The sequence below is a fragment of the Choloepus didactylus genome, chromosome 6, assembly GCF_015220235.1.
Source record: "Choloepus didactylus isolate mChoDid1 chromosome 6, mChoDid1.pri, whole genome shotgun sequence".
Taxonomy (NCBI): Eukaryota; Metazoa; Chordata; class Mammalia; order Pilosa; family Megalonychidae; genus Choloepus; species Choloepus didactylus.
The window spans coordinates 19,401,893-19,417,928 of NC_051312.1; the positions used below are offsets into that span (position 1 = coordinate 19,401,893).

The 16,036-nt window shown below is 43.0% G+C and overlaps 1 protein-coding gene across 1 annotated transcript; it reads left to right on the forward strand.

Annotated features, from left to right (window-relative positions):
* The first annotated feature begins 1,547 nt into the window (after positions 1–1,547).
* Positions 1,548–2,513, forward strand: LOC119536655 (olfactory receptor 8U9-like). Its single transcript, XM_037839491.1, has 2 exons — positions 1,548–2,107; positions 2,189–2,513. The coding sequence occupies exons 1-2, from the start codon at positions 1,548–1,550 to the stop codon at positions 2,511–2,513; spliced, it is 885 nt and encodes a 294-aa protein (XP_037695419.1).
* Positions 2,514–16,036: the final 13,523 nt, after the last annotated feature.

Consider the following 16,036-nt stretch of genomic DNA (forward strand, 5'->3'; position numbering starts at 1 on the left):
CCAAACTCACTGATCACATAAGGCACTTCTCCTCCAGAAGAAGAGGGTATTTACACATTGGATATCATATTCCTCCATATGAAAGGAAACATGATGAGCGGAGAAGCAGCATCCCCGCTGGTGCCCTCCAGAGGTAAAATCGACACACATTTTTTGTATTTCAAGGGGCCAGGAGTGCTCTTGCTATATCAATGAGATGCTGATAGCACAAAATCATTCTACTGGCTTTGGTTAGAGGCTCCCTCTTTCTAGCTACTCTGAGACACTCTAAAAGAGGTCCTGCCTCAATCCTTCTTGGACCCTAGCTCACTCAGAAGATACAGAATTCCAAACGTTTAGCAACCAAAATGCTACAGGGACCAACCAATCAGAACCAATGCCCAAACAAACTGAATGGAAGATAGACCAATCAGAACAGACCCTGCTGGATGGGTCATACAAAAGCTTCAGCTCTGAATAGTCACCTTGGTTACCTGAAAAACCTAGAGGGTGAGCATCCAAAGAGGCAAATTCTTGAAAGTGTGACCACCTAAGAGAAACTCCATGAACATGAGAACCCCACTGGCAAGCTGAAGAAGGCAGGTTGTGGACTCTGGGCTTAGCTTTCTGGCTAAAGATCTTTACCTCCTCTCCTGCCATAAGGGCTGTGTCCAATGCTGGACCCCAAAGCCTCAAGTCTGGCATGTTCTACTGCTTTTGGCTGTTTCTAGCTTAAACACAAGTCCTTCCTTGGTTCTTTGTCGTGGCTTTGTCAAGCTGGGGTTTCCCTATTGACTGAAGCTGCCTTTTGTCCTGGGTAAATTTTTTTTAGTATTGAAAAATAACAAAGACTATTTTATTGTATTTCATTTTATTGCATTTCATTTCATTCCATTTTCTCTCCCTGGATTATTAGCTCTGTCAATAGAGAGAGATTAGTAAAGTCCCATCATGTGACAACTGCCCAGGAGGACCCCATCAAAGCACAGCTTCTCCTGTAACCAGGAACATCCCAGAAATGACTGCTTTACTGAGTCATCTCACATTCTGATGGCGGTAGGCCCGTTTTCTGTGTGCATGGCCTCAGAAATGGCACTGTTGGAGTCTTTCCTGACAAATAGGGCCCAAATTTGTCCTTTCATTTATTCCCACCCCAAGCCTCCATCAGCCACTTCTGATGCCAGTTCCCTATTTAACAGGAAATTTGGAGACAGAAAATGGTTATCACTACATAGTAAGTATACAATTATTTGAACGGAGTGAGTTCTAATTCCAGTTTCCTTCTGCACTAGCTCGCTGACCTTGGACAAACTGAATCTCACTATATATGAATGGGCATGATATTTACATCAGACAGTGTCTATGAAGCTTAAATAAATGTTTAGGAAATGGGCTAACAAACTGCATGACTCAGAGTACATGTTTAATTCATGCCAGTTTCCACTCCCCACTTTCTCTGGCACTATCCATTCTGGAAGGACATTAAAAAAGCCTCAGGCACTGACACTGTGCCTGCCTCTAGAGTACAAGCGTTACTTATTTGGTCTCTCTGCAGGGGTGGGAGTGCCATGGGGGAGAACTGCACCCAAGTCACCCAGTTCCTCCTGCTGGGGCTTACAGAGTTGGAAGAGCTCAAGGGCATCCTCTTTGCATTTTTCCTGCTCATCTATTCAGTCACCCTCTTGGGCAATGTGGGCATGATCACTCTGATCCACATAGACCCACAACTCCACACACCCATGTACTTCTTCCTGAGTGTCCTCTCCTTCGTAGACTCCTCCCTCTCCACAGTGGACACCCCCAGGCTGCTGGAGAGCTTCCTTGTCTCAGGCCAGTACATCCCCTTTGCAGAATGTGTGGTCCAGTTGGCCCTCATGAGTCTCCATGGCACTGCTGAGTGTCTGCTGCTGGCCATCATGGCCTATGACCGATTCACCGCCATCTGCCACCCTCTCATCTACCATGCCATCATGTCCCAGCATCTTTGTGTTCAACTGGTGGCAGCCACCTATGCTGCTTCAGTTGCCAATTCAGCTTTCTTGACTGGGAGCATCTTCAGGCTTCCCTACTGTGGCCCCAACGTCATCAACCACTATTTCTGTGACATATCCCCATTGCTCCAACTTGCATGTACAGACACTACTGAGGTTGAGACCATCATCGCCTCATCTTCTACCCTGATAATCCTCTTCACCATTACCATTATCCTGGTCTCCTATGCCTACATCCTGGTGACCATCTGCAGGATGCATTCACTGGAGGCCCAGAGCAAAGCACTCTCCACCTGCGCCTCCCACCTCACCCAGATCTCCATCTACTATGGCACCATCATCTTCATGTATGCTCAGCCAAGCTCTTACAGTTCCACTGAGCAGAGCAAGGCAGTGTCTGTTTTCTACACTGTAGTCATCCCCATGCTGAACCCTCTGATCTACAGCCTCAGGAATAAAGATGTGAAGGCTGCTTTGAAGAGGAGATGCCTTGGCAAGCCTGTCTTCCTAACCCAGCATGGAGCATTCTACCCCAAGCCATAACATGGTAGCTACAACATATGGCATGAATAATATTAACACTTACATAGAGCTTAATATGTGCCAGCACTATCCTAAATGCTTTACACGCATCAACTCATCTCTTCTTCACAACAACCTGTGATATGGTTACTATTATTATTTCCATTTTGCAGATGAGGAATCTGAGCCACAGAAAAGCTGAATAACTTGTGCAAAGTCACAAAGCTGATACGAGCTAGAATTTGAGCTTAGGCAGTCTGACTCCAGAAATCATGTTCTCAAGCAATACACTATACTGCCTCTTTCTGATGTCTGCATCTCACAAATGGACAGTGGGCCCTGTTTTCCTTAATTCTGAAATATGTAGGGAGAGACTGGATCATGGAATTATAAAATGGTATAGGAGGGAACATGGGCCTTGGAGGTGGCACATCTGAAGACACACCGCCTTTGGGTGATACCCTCCCTCGACATCTGTGTTTGTCAAGTTACATAGCACCCCTTACCCTCAGTTTTCCCATGAAAACAGGGCAGTAAATAGTAACTAGCTAGCATTTAATAATGTTATGTTGTTTTCATTTCAATTTTTATGTTGCCTTTCAAGATTCTGATAAAAAATTTAAAAAAAAATAAACATAGTTTTTAAGAAGAGCCCTTAAAAAATCAAAATACAGGTAATAGACGGGAAAATACTACAAAAAAAAGGTAAACAAATGATTTAGAAGTACTGATAGAAGGGGATCCACATTTATTCAAAATATTTTCACATTCATTCCTGCATTTGTCCATCACCAAATGCTGTAAGGTTGGTGTACTGGGTTGACTAATGACCTCCCCACAGTTCATGTCCACCTGGAACCTCAGAATAATATGCCCTTATTTAGAAATAGAATCTTTGCAGATGTAATTAATTACAATGAGGTCATACTGGATTAGGGGGGTCCTAAGTCCAATATGACTGGTGTCCTTCAAAGAAGAGGGAAATTTGGACGTGGACACACTGACACAGACAGGGGCAGGAAAGCCTGGGGCTGAAAGAAGCTGGAAGAGGCCAGAAAGGATACTCCCCTGGAGGCTGCAGAGGGAGCGTGGCCCTTCCAACACCTTGATTTCACATTTCTGGCCTCCAGAACTGTGAGACAATACATTTCCATTGCTTTAAGCCACCCAGTCTGTGGTCTTTGGTATGGCAGCCCCAGAAAACTAATACATTAGGGTAAGCCAGGTGCTATCCCCAATTCTCAGATAAGCAAAAAAGAATCTGAGAGGTTAATTAACTAGTTGTAGGTCTCACTGGAAGGTCATAAAATAGATCAAAGAGCACCAAGGCATTCTGAATTATGGTGGAATCCCCTGCACACACTTCTCCACTTTATTTCAGAAAACATGAAAATCCTTGATCATCTTGGCTACCGGACTTTGTCCCTTGGTTTCCCATTTAGTTTCTTGTTAGGGTTTCTCTTGCCCTCAAATATCCCTCTTCTGCCTCTAGGCCCTGGAAAACTCACACTGGGCTAAATTCCTCTTCTGGGAAGTCCCCCATACCCATTAGGAATTGCCTCAGCTCCTAGAAACAGAGAACTGACCACAACCCGTAAACTCTTAAGGTTTTTTCTCTTATGTTAAACAAAATAAGTCTGGAAATATTCAGCACTGGTGTGGAGGCTCCATGAAAACAATGGAATCCAGGTGACTTCTATCTTTCCTTCCCAGCACCCTTTGTGCATGGCTCCTACTCACAACTGCTTCTTGCCCCAAGATGGCTGCTGGAGCACTAGCCATCACCATCATGTTCAAAGAAGAAAGCAGAAGGAATGGGGAAAATGCTAACTCTCTGCCCCCCACTTTTGGTAGGCCTCCTAATAATAGTCAGTAACACCCATTTGTTTCATTGTCCAGAACTTTGTCACATGGTTGCACTGTCTGAAGGGAAACTGGGAAAGGTAGTTATTAGTGGGGCATATTCCCTCCTTGATAACATTAGGATTCTGTTTCTAAAGATGGATGCTGGATAGGCAGCTAGCAGTCTTTGCCACTCATCCCTTACCATCTACTGCATAGAGCAGAAGATGAGAACTGATGGCTCATCCCCAAATCCCAATCCATCTTGCCAACAAGTTTTTGTGGACAGTATAGTATGTTTAAATTTTTTTTAGCCAACATATAAAAATGTGATCACATTTTTCAAATCCATGTTCCTAGTTTCTCTGGGAAGAAAAAAAATTAAAGAAACCGCTCTAGCAGTCTTACTTCCAGCCTAGCCATGATTATCATGCTGTGCTTTTAGATGGGATGCCGGCTCTCCAATCCCCCTACAGTTTTCTCCACCATTCTTTATTAGAATCTCTGTTCTGTTTTTCATCATGCTACCTATGTTTGTATGTTTGGTTTTTTTTTCTTACAGTAGAGAAAATTTATTCTATTTCTAGCAAAAGTGAGAAAAGAGTACCTGGACCTAGAAGGTCACATGTTTCAAGACAAAAAGAATCTAGAACAGTGCTTGCCATACAGAAGATGCTCAGAAAATATTCTTTGAATGAATAAAGAGAATATTTCTTTTAAGGTGTGAAGATTGTCCCTATAGGTTTAATATGAACTTCTTCCCCACTCCCCAAAAATAGTATGTTTATGTAGAGAGAATATAACATACCCTTTTCATTCATTTAAGGAATCTTTCTGAATCATTAATAGTCATTTTCATCCCTTGGCTCATGGGAAAATTCTAGACTCCTTAGCATCATTTTGCAAGCCTGCCCCAACCTAACTTTCCAGGGTGCACCCTACACTTCCCACCCAACACTCAGCCTGCAGCTATGAGCAAGGACCCATGACCTGGCCTGGCCAGAACATGCTATACATTTTCACATACCTCCTCTTTTTCTCACATATTTCCCAGTGCTAGAATGTACTCCTCCCTGATCCCTTTTTCAGCCTGATAAATTTCTTTATTATCATTCTAGACCCAGCTTAAATGTAATCTCTTCTGGGAAACTTCTCTGACTCCTAGAGATAGGATTCACAATTCTTCCTCTGTGTTCTGGTTTGCCTTTGTTAAAGAAAAAATGAAAACTATTAGAAATCAAAGATTGGGTGATGAATGAAAAAAAATTTTACTTCCAAGCAGGGAGCCCAGCAGAGTCTAGGATAGCACAATGGGATTGGGATTGGGAAAGGAGAGTTAATGCTTAAATTGTACAGTTCTTATTTGGGTGAATCATAAAGTTTTGGTAATGGATGGTGGTGATGGTAGCACAACATTGTGAACATAATTAGCAGCACTGAATTACACATTTGAATGTGGTTAAAAGGGGGGAAATTTCAGGTTGTATAAATGTTACCAGAATAAAAATTAAAAAAAAAACAACATAGGACCATGCAATACAGTGAACCCTATTATAAATGATAGACTACAGTTAATAGTACAGTTATAAAAATATTCTTTCATGAGTTGTAACAAATGTACCACACTAATGCAAGGTGTTAATAATAGTGTATATTTTATGCATGATTTTTCTGTAAACCTACAACTTCTCTAATGAAACAAGAACACGCAGAAAGTGACCCAGAAGTTTCCAGGGTTCCAAAAACTATCACATCAAATCCTAATTACAATCTGTTTGATTTTTCTAAGGAAGATGTCACACAGAACTCTCTTACCTGATTTAAATTACAGTGAATTTGAATAAAAGCTTAAAATTTTAAAAATGACTAGTACAATGTCTATCACATAATAGATGCTCAATAAAGTATAGCCATTATTAGAGTGACATATGAGGCAGGAATTTACCAGGAGGACAGAGACATTCCTCTAGATAAAGCCTAATACAATTGCTACACAATTACTGGACTTCACCTTTTCTGCAAGGAGCTCATACCCCTCATCTCCTAATCAGCAAGCTGCACATGTGAGCCATTTCCTCATGGGAACAGAACAATCTGGAAACACCCACTTCCTGACAATCAGCAGTCCTCCTTGGGATGGCTACTCCCCAGCTACATGTGAGGAGCAGGGAGCAGTTCATAGTCTCATTTAACCCAAGGTTTTACTGTTGCCATCATTTTGCAGAGAAGGTCACACAGTTGGCAAATTGTAGCATCAGGCTACAGCCCAACCCTGTGGGATTCAGAGTAGTCTCTTTCTGCAGCTCTAGACAGCCCTGGCCGTGGCTCTGAAACCTGGTCATCTGCTCCTTCAAAGCCTCTGCTGCCACTGAGTCCTCTTTGAAGCCAGTTTATAATTGTTTTAAATGTGTAGGTTTTGTATTCTGGCTAGACTGTAAACTCCCTGAGGGCAGGGAGTGTGCCTTACAGAGCCAGGGTTTGGAATTAGGACTCAAGGAAATCTGGTTGAAAAATTAAATAGACCTGCCCAACACCAACACTGTCGCAGTGCTCCCCAGCAGCAGACCCTGGAGACCTGGGGTCCACCAAGAAACCTGGAGTCAAGTCCACAGTTTTTATTCCCTCTGAGAAAACCCTACCATCTTCCCCCAGTTTTCTCCTCAAGGGCTCAACTTTTGCTTAGCAATCCTAATAGAGTTGGTTCTGACCAGGAGCTTCCGTTGAGTTCCAAACAGTTGCAGAGGGAGCTGGGAACAGGTTGTGGGGAGAGTGAACGAGAAGGTAATGGGAAGAGAATGGGAGAATGGGGACCTATTCCTTCTCCAGGTCTCTCTCCCCACAGGACCTGTCTACAGCAAGAAGAGGTGTGGGTGGTGTGAGTCACACCCGGGAAGGACAGCAACTTCTCTCGTTCCACCACGGTGGGTTCAGCCAAGTTCAGGAGTGGAGGGGAGGGGCCATGAATCACTGACTATTTAGAAAGAATCAGGGGTGGGGGAGGGTGCGCTAGGCCTTTTCTGCTGTGTCAGCGTCAGGAGCCTCCCTCCTGTCCCCTGTACAGGATTAACTGAGAGCCCAAGGCCTTTCCTAGGCCTAGCCCAGGGTTTTTCAACCTTGACACTATTGATATTTGAGGCCTGAGAAGTCTTTGTTGTGGGAGCTGTCCTGAGCCTTGTAGAATGTTTAGCAGCATCCCTGGCATCCACCCAGAAGCCGTAGTACCCCCTTCCCCAGTTGTAACATCGAAAAATGTCTCCAGATATTGCCAAATGTCCCCTGGGTTTTGGAGGGAGCCGCCACTGGTCTGGGCAGGCTTGCTTGCTTGCTCTCTTTCCCTTTCTAATTCAGAACCAGCATCCGGGCCTTATCTCCTCCCCAGCTTCCCTCTTCCTGATTATCTCTGAAGATTATCCCTCAGGCCCTTATCACGTACGGGTTTTAACCCTGCTTCTTGTAGGGCAGTGGACAAGAAGCAGTGAGTAATGATCATGGTGAAGTAGTGAAGCTCCCAGAGCTTAGAGAGTGTACCCAAGCAGGGACCCAGGAGTCCTGGTCCCGCGGCAACTGAAAGTCCAGGTGGACCAAGCACTGCCCAACAGAAACATAACACAAGCCACAAATGTAGGACATATGTAATTTTACATTTTCTAGTAGCTACATTTTTAAAAAGTAAAAACAGGTGAAATTTCGATAATGTATTTTATTGAACCCAAAATAAAGGGTTCAAAATATATCCAAAATACTGTCATTTTACATGTAATCAATACTTTTTTTAAAAATTAGTAATCAGATATTGTACATTCTTTTTTTTTCATACCAAGTCTTTAACATCCAAAGTGTACCGTCCACCTACAACACATCTCAATAGGTACCAGTTGCATTTTCAGTACTCAATAGCTGCAACCGGCCAGTGGCTGCCATATTGGGCAGTGCAGGACTTCCCCCACACCCAGAGAATTCCAGAGGCTACACAGTTAGGCACTCTAGTCTCCAAGTGGATATGTGCAACTCAGGAAACAAGATATGCATTGAAGTTCGTTATGAAGCTCGTTACTGCAAAGGAGAGGCTAAATTTGCATATAATTGTGCCTAAGAGTCTCCCCCTGAGCACCTCTTTGTTGCTCAGATGTGGCCCTCTCTCTCTCTAACTGAGCCACCTCAGCAGGTGAACTCGCTGCCCTCCCCTCTATGTGGCATCCAACTTTCAGGGGTGTAAATCTCCCTGGCAACACAGGATGTGACTCCCAGGGATGAATCTGGACCCAGCATCATGGGATTGAGAGTATTTTCTTGACCAAAAGGGGGATGCAAAAGGAAATGAAATAAGTTTCAATGGCTGAGAGATTTCAAATGGAGTCAAGAGGTCACTCTGGTGGACATACTTATGCTGTATATAAATAACACCTCTTAGGTTTTAATGTATTGGAATAGCTGGAAGTAAATACCTGAAACTACCAAACTCCAACCCAGTAGTCTGGACTCCTGAAGACGACTGTATAACAATGTAGCTTACAAGGGATGACAGTTTGATTGTGAAAACCCTGTGGATCACACTCCCTTTATCTAGTATATGAATGGAAGAATAGAAAAATGGGGACAAAAACTAAATGAAAAATAGGGTGGGATGCAGGGGATGATTTGGGTGTTCTTTTTTACTTTTATTTTTTATTCTGATTCTGATTCTTTCTGATGTAAGGAAAATGTTCAAAAATAGATTGTGGTGATGAATGCGTAACTGTATGATGGTACTGTGAACAGTTGATTGTACATCATGGATGATTGCATGGTATGTGAAAATATTTCAATAAAATTGAATTTAATTTAAAAAAAAAAAATACACATTTCAAGTGGCCCCTATCCCATCCAAAACAAACCTCCAGGCACTCCCTCCCACCCCTCCAGGCTGATAAACTAAGCAACCTCCATGTTGCTTCTCTGGCCCTTTTCAGAGACTTGAACCTCAACCAATCCACACCACATCCTTCATCAGGAAGAAAGGTATAAATTCCCAGGCTGTAAATCAGCCTAACCTCACCCTATATGTAAACTGTATCCCAGGAGTCAAGTGCCCCACCCAGCCCTTACACACCCCACTTCTTAGCCTGGTACTGAATTTGCTCACTGCTTGCCTAATACAAGTCTGCAGACCCACATGGCTCTGCTTTGTGCACCATTATCAATTCACTGGCCTTTTACCCCTAGCTTCTTCCTGGTAGAGAGATACAGTGCTCAGTTGAGCTGCGTTCCTCTCTTAAATTAACAAATCCCCAGCCTTGTTGATGAATCCCTAGCTAGGGCACCAGACCTAGGATTGGACCCTTGATGGAGATTTATGTCTTCTCACTATGGGTGGGATCCTCCCCCTTCCAAGAGTCACTTTTCCACCAGTCATCTATCTACTTGTTTTGCCAGGATGCACATCCTGAAACCAATTAATCCTGGCTCAAACAAAGACCCTTCAGGAACTTGGATGGAAAAAAATAGAAAATGCTGAAGCTGGGAAGGGAAGAAAATTCCAAAGCTTTTTTTTCCCCAATTCTTTCCCACTGTATATGTATGCAGACAATCATTCAGCAGCTTTTTTTTTTAATCTTGCCATCCCTAGTACATGATACCTAGTAGGATCGTTACGAACATCTGTTTTGGTTTGCTAAAGCTGCTGGCATACAATATAGCAGAAATAGGTTGGCTTTTCCAATGGGGATTTATTAGTTTACAAATTTACAGTTCTTAGGCCATGAAAATGTCTAAATTAAGGCATCAAGAAGAAGATACCTTCTCTGAGGAAAGGCTGCTGGCATCTGGTGTTCCTCTGTCACATGGAAGGCATATGATGAGGTCTGCTGGTCCTTCTCTCCTGGGTTCTGGTGTCAGTGGCTGTCTCCAAATGTCTCTGGGTGTTTCTTTCCCCTCTCTCTCCATGTTTCTGCCCTTTATCCTCTCATAAAGGGGTCCAGTAAAGGAGTAAGACCCACCTTGAATTGGGTGGGTCACATCCCATTTGAAACAACCTAAACAAGAGGTACCCACAATAGGTCTGTACCTACAAGAATGGATTAAGAGAACATGGCATTTTCTTGGGTACATAACAGTTTCAAACCAGCACAACTTCTATTTGTATTGAATTTGTTGTAGGTGGCAAATACAGCCTACAACCTGGGGTCAAAGAGGGTCTCTGAAAGTCTCCATATTCAAGGCTTGGGAAGAGATGACTCCTTATCCACTCAGTACTGGCCCAGATTTCCAATGTCCTAACTTTACTCACAGGCACCTGAGAAGATAACCAGATTTTTTACTCCTGAAGTCAGTTCCAGCATTCTGCCTCCACCAAGTCTTCAGTCCAGACTCCCCTTTCTATGTGGCCATCAAAGCTCCAGTCCCAGCTGAAAAGATCCATATCTGGGTCCCTTTCCCTTGGGACCACAACAGTTTCCACTCACTCTTCTGGCTTCTGGCAGCCTTTTCATCTCTGACTCTTGGGAATTTGTGTTCCTTAGTTTTGAGTTCAATCATATATTTCAGATTATTTTGTGTGGGTTTTTTTCCCCAGCATTTCTATGTTTGAGATGGCTAAAAGAAGTTCCTATTTCAGCTAAGTCTCCTGTACTGACTCGAAGTGCAGGACTGATGTACTAATGCAGATCTGGTCATCTAAATTCCCTGCTTAAAACGCTTCAGTGTTTCCCCATTTCATTTAGGGTAGAGTGCAAAGAGCATAGCCTGGTGTCTTGGTTTGCCAAGGCTGCTATAAGAAAATATCCCAGACTACTGGGCTTAAGCCACAGAAATGTATTGTCTCACAGTTCTGGAGGCTAGATGTCCAAAAATCAAGATGTTTGAAGGGCCATGCTTCCTCTTAAAAGGAAGAATCCATTCCATGCCTCTTTCCTGGCTTCTGGTGGATGGCCACCAATCCATGGCATTCCTTGGCTTGTAGCAGCTCAACTCAATCTCTGCCTCCATCACATGGCCATCTTTTCTCTGTCTGCATCTAAATTTCCTCTCCTTATGAGGACATCAGTCAAATTGGATCAGGGGCCATCCTAGTCCAGTTCAGCCTCATCTTAACCAATAACATCTTCAAAGATCCTATTTCCAAATAGGGTCACATCCCAGGAGGAGGGGGCAGGACTTGAACCTATCTTTTGGGGGGACACTATTCAATCTATAACATAGGGAATACAAGGCCCCTCATGATCTGAGGTTGATGAACTGGGCTGCTTCTTGGGCAATCCCATCCTCACACCCTCTACTCCAATAGCACTGAAATATTTGCTGTTCCCCCAAATCAGCTGTGCTCTCTCACACCTTCCTTCATTTACATACGCTACATCTGCCTGGAATATTCTCCCCCCCTTACTCCTACTCAACCTTCATAATTCACCTACGTCATTTTCCACAAGCTTTTGCTGACACCTACCCTACAAAATTGAGTTAATTCTCCACCTCCACTTTTGTGCTCTCATGGTCTGCCCAAACCTCCTCTCTTACTACATTGTGTCTTAGTTTCCTAGGGCTGCTGTGACAAAGTACCAAAACAGTGTGGGTTAAAACAACACAAATTTATTGTCTCACAGTTCTGGGGGCTGGAGTCCAAAATCAAGATGTCAGCAGGACCATGCTTCCTCTGAAGTCTGTAGGGAAAAATCTGTTCCATGCTTCTCTCCTGGCTTCTAGTGGTAGCTTACCAGCAGTCCATGGCATTCTCTGCCCCAGTCATCACCTGGCATTCTCTCCTCTGTGTCCAGTTCTCCCCTTTCTATAAGGACACCAGTCACATTAGATGAGGGCCCACCCTGCTCCAGTTTGGCCTTATCTTAAATAATAGCATTGTCAAAGACCCTATTTCCAAGTAGGATCATGTTCAGTGGACTGGGACCTAGGACTTGAATATATCTTTTGGGGGAACATGATTCAACCCATAACATATTGTAATTATCTATCATCATAGAATTTTTTTTAGTTTTCTCGGGGAATAGCCACCTCCTTTGCAGGGTTAAGCCTCCAGCAGTCATTGTGTTCTATGAGGCCCTGCCCAGAAACAGATGTTCCATGAAGGTGATGAAGCAAATGCTTCAAGGCTTCTCACTTTCATAGCTCTGTGGTTACATGGTCATGTTTTTGGTAACATTTACAAAAGGAGATATTTTAACCACAATTGGTTAAAACCACTGTTTTTTTCCACCTCAATTTCTCCTCCATCACATTTCTCCTCCTGCAGCTTTAGAATGGCTGCAGGTGATGTTAGATACAACTTAAGGGAATTTGGGGTGGGGATATGCTGAGTTTGGGTTTAATCCTCATATTTATACGATTTGTAGACACTTTTATATTGGGTTATATTGGTAGCCATCCCGGTGTAGAATGGCTTCCAGAAGCACTGCTCTGATGCTCTGTGCTGGCTCAGCTGGCATCGTGCATGAAGATGCAGAGCCAGCATTCAGATCACTACACCCAAGCACCCAGCACCAGATGCACGTGGGACATGGAAGGAAAATAAGGTTTGAAATACACAGAGCCAGAAGGTTGTCTATAGAGAAGTCTCCCACCCATCAGAGTTCATTAACACAAATCTTACATAATTTTTTTCTGGATTTTGTACTGTTTTTGATATTTTTTTATCTTTATATAAGGTTTAACTTGTGATTCATATTTCCATTCCAAGTAATCACTTTTGTATGTAATTTTGTATTATTTTTCTTTATGAAGGCCCCCAAAATGGAAACAAGCTTCAAGCCCCACAAAACCTGAATTTGTCCGTAGACCCTATGACTCTGCCAAGCTCTCACTCAGAAATTCAGAATCAGGATATCTGTGTGGCTGGAACTGGAATGTGTAAATTCAGGAGCCATGGAGTAACCACGTTCCTCTCTCTGATGAACTGGAGAAAGCCAGTGTTCTGATGACAGGCAAGGTCCTGTCTACTTTCCAGATTCTTGTTCCTGCCTTCTCCTTTTTCTTAAGGTCTGTATTAATTATCTATTGCTGCATAACAAATTACCTCAAAACTTCAAACAACCAACACTCATTATCTCACAGCTCCTGTGGGTCAAGAATTTGAGAGCTGATAAACTGAGAGGTTCTGCCAGGATCTCTCTGGAGGTTGTAATTCAGCTGTCAGTCAGAACCAGAGTCATCTCAAGGTTCAACTGGGGCTGGAGGAGCTGCTTCCAATTTGGCTCCCTCACATGGTTGCTGCAGGACTCAGTTCCTTGCTGGGCCGGTTTGGATATATTATGTTCCTCCCCGCCAAAAAAAGCCATGTTTTAATCCAATCCTGTGGGATATTTGGATTAGGTTGTTTCCATGGAGATGTGACCCACCCAACTGTAGGTAATCCTTTTGATTAGATTACTTCCATGGAGGCATGGCCCCGCCCATTCAGCATGAGTCTTGATTAGTTTACTGGAGCCCCTTAAAAAAGAGCCAATACAGGCCCAGATGCTTGCTGATGCTTTGAGATGCTAGCCCAGAGTTTGCTCCAGAGAAGCTAAGAGAGGACAAAACACCCCAAGAGCAGCTGAGAGAGACTTTTGGAGAGATGCTTGAGAGCTGACAGAGATGCTCAGAGATACTTGGAGTTGAGGACAGAAGAGCATTTGAGATGCTAAGTTAAGGATGCACAGACAGGCTGAGAAAAGAGCTGAAATACAACCTGGGACCAGCAGACACCAGCCACATGCCTTCCCAGCTGACAGAGTATTCCAGATGCCGTCAGCCTCTCTTCAGTGAAGGCATCCTCTTGTTGATGCCTTAGTTTGGACACTTTTATGGCCATAGAACTGCAAATTTGTAACTTAATAAATCCCCTTTATAAAAGCCAATTCATTTCTGGTATTTTGCATAATAGCAGCATTAGCAAACCAGAACACTTGCCAAGTGGACCTCACCATAGGCTATAGGCTTGCTTGAGTGATCTCACAACATGGCAACTGGATTCCCCAAAGTGAATGATCCAAGAGAGATAGCAGTGAGGAAGCCATAAAGCCTTTCATAACCCAGTCTCAGAAGTTCTCATTTCTGCCATATTCTAACTGCCAGAAATTAGTCACTAAGGCCATCCCATGCTGGGGGATGTGGGGCAGGTAAGCTCTACCTCTTTTGAGGTAGACAATCAAAGAATTTGTGGATATATTTAAAACCACCACTGAGTCCATGAAATACCTCTATAGTCTTATGATAAATTCTCTCTTTCATTGAAGCTGACTCAAATTAGACTCCTTAGTTTTGCAACCAAAAGTATTAAGGATTTATTTATTTGTCACTCTTCTCTAATAGGTTCGCAAGGATTGTGGTAGATTGAATCATAAATACTCTCAAAAGACACATTCTTAATCTGCATTCCTGTGGTGTGAACCTATTTCTAACTAGGACCTTTTGAAGATGTAATTTTTAGTTATGGTATGACCCAACTGAATCAGAGTGGGCCTTAACCCAGATTACTGGAGCTCTTATAAAGAGAAGGCCACAGGGAGAAGTTGGGAGTCAACAGAAATAGGGAGAGGAGACACAAGGAGAGACAGATTGCCACATGCCAGAGGCAGAGTTGCCAACAAAGGAGCCCCAAGGATTATGGCAAGCCAGCACCACACCACTGCAAACATTGGAGAGAAGGCATGCTATGACAATGTCTTGATTTTGGACTCCTAGCCTTGAAGTCATGAGACAATAAATGCTTGTTTTTTTAAGCCAAATACCATTGTGTGGTATTTGTCATTACTACAAACTAAGATGAGGATAAACTTTGTAACTCTTCCTCCCAGGAACCTAGCCTATTGATTGGAATGTTTGCTGAAAAAAATTAACTTATCCATGAATTATATCAAAAATAGCAACTCATTACTTTTCTATAGCACTTTAGACTTCACAAAGCTCTTCCCCAGTAAATACCTACTACAGAAACCTGTCATAGAGATCAAATGACAGGATGGCTGTGAAGTTTCCAAACATAGGAAATGCTATTATTTTCTCTAAAGGTGATTCATTCAGTAGATAACTAAATGAAATTTGGGTTTTCTATACATAAGGGCATCAAACTTTCATATAACTTCATACATTCGTGCATTTAACAAATACATATGGAAGGTATATAATTGTGCTAAACGAAGCACTGGAGATGGTATAATGAATAGGAGAATCCCTGACCTCAAGGAATGTACAGTTTGGAATTAAAATCCTTGTCAGACTATGCATCCCAAGTTGGAGTTCAATAAATATCCCTGGATGGCTCCGCCTGTAACCTACATCCTTTCCATCGTGGGCCTTACTTACCAAGTGTCCCTCTTTTCTGGGTACTGGATGGCACATTGAGGCCAAGGGCCTCTGCCTTGGGGAGTGGCTGTTCTCACAGGGACCAGATGGTCAGAGAACACAGTTGTCTGAAGTTTAATTTTAATGTTCTGTGAATACTTTTTCCCCCTTGTATGCTGCAGAGGATCTGGGCCAAAGAGTGTGAGTGGGTGAAGAGGAAGGGAGAAATGAAAAACTAAAAATGACAAACAAGGGATGCAATGATACATTCTCACTTGAGAAATAGCTGAGAAGAGATCGCAGGGGGTTGTTGTGGGTGTATGCAAATGATATGTAAATGTGACATCCATGCCAGCTGAAATTATCGCAGCTTTTTTATTTTACATCCTTGGGGCGTTGGTCATTGGGAACATTCTCTTGGTGTCCACTGTGTAAAATTATTGACTACTAAT

Excerpts from the sequence above, each read along its gene's own strand:
- LOC119536655 (XM_037839491.1), top strand. The coding sequence starts at position 1,548 with ATGGGGGAGAACTGCACCCAAGTCACCCAGTTCCTCCTGCTGGGGCTT. Across the intron at positions 2,108-2,188 it reads TCCCCATTGCTCCAACTTGC|GGTCTCCTATGCCTACATCC; the intron begins ATGTACAGACAC and ends TACCATTATCCT.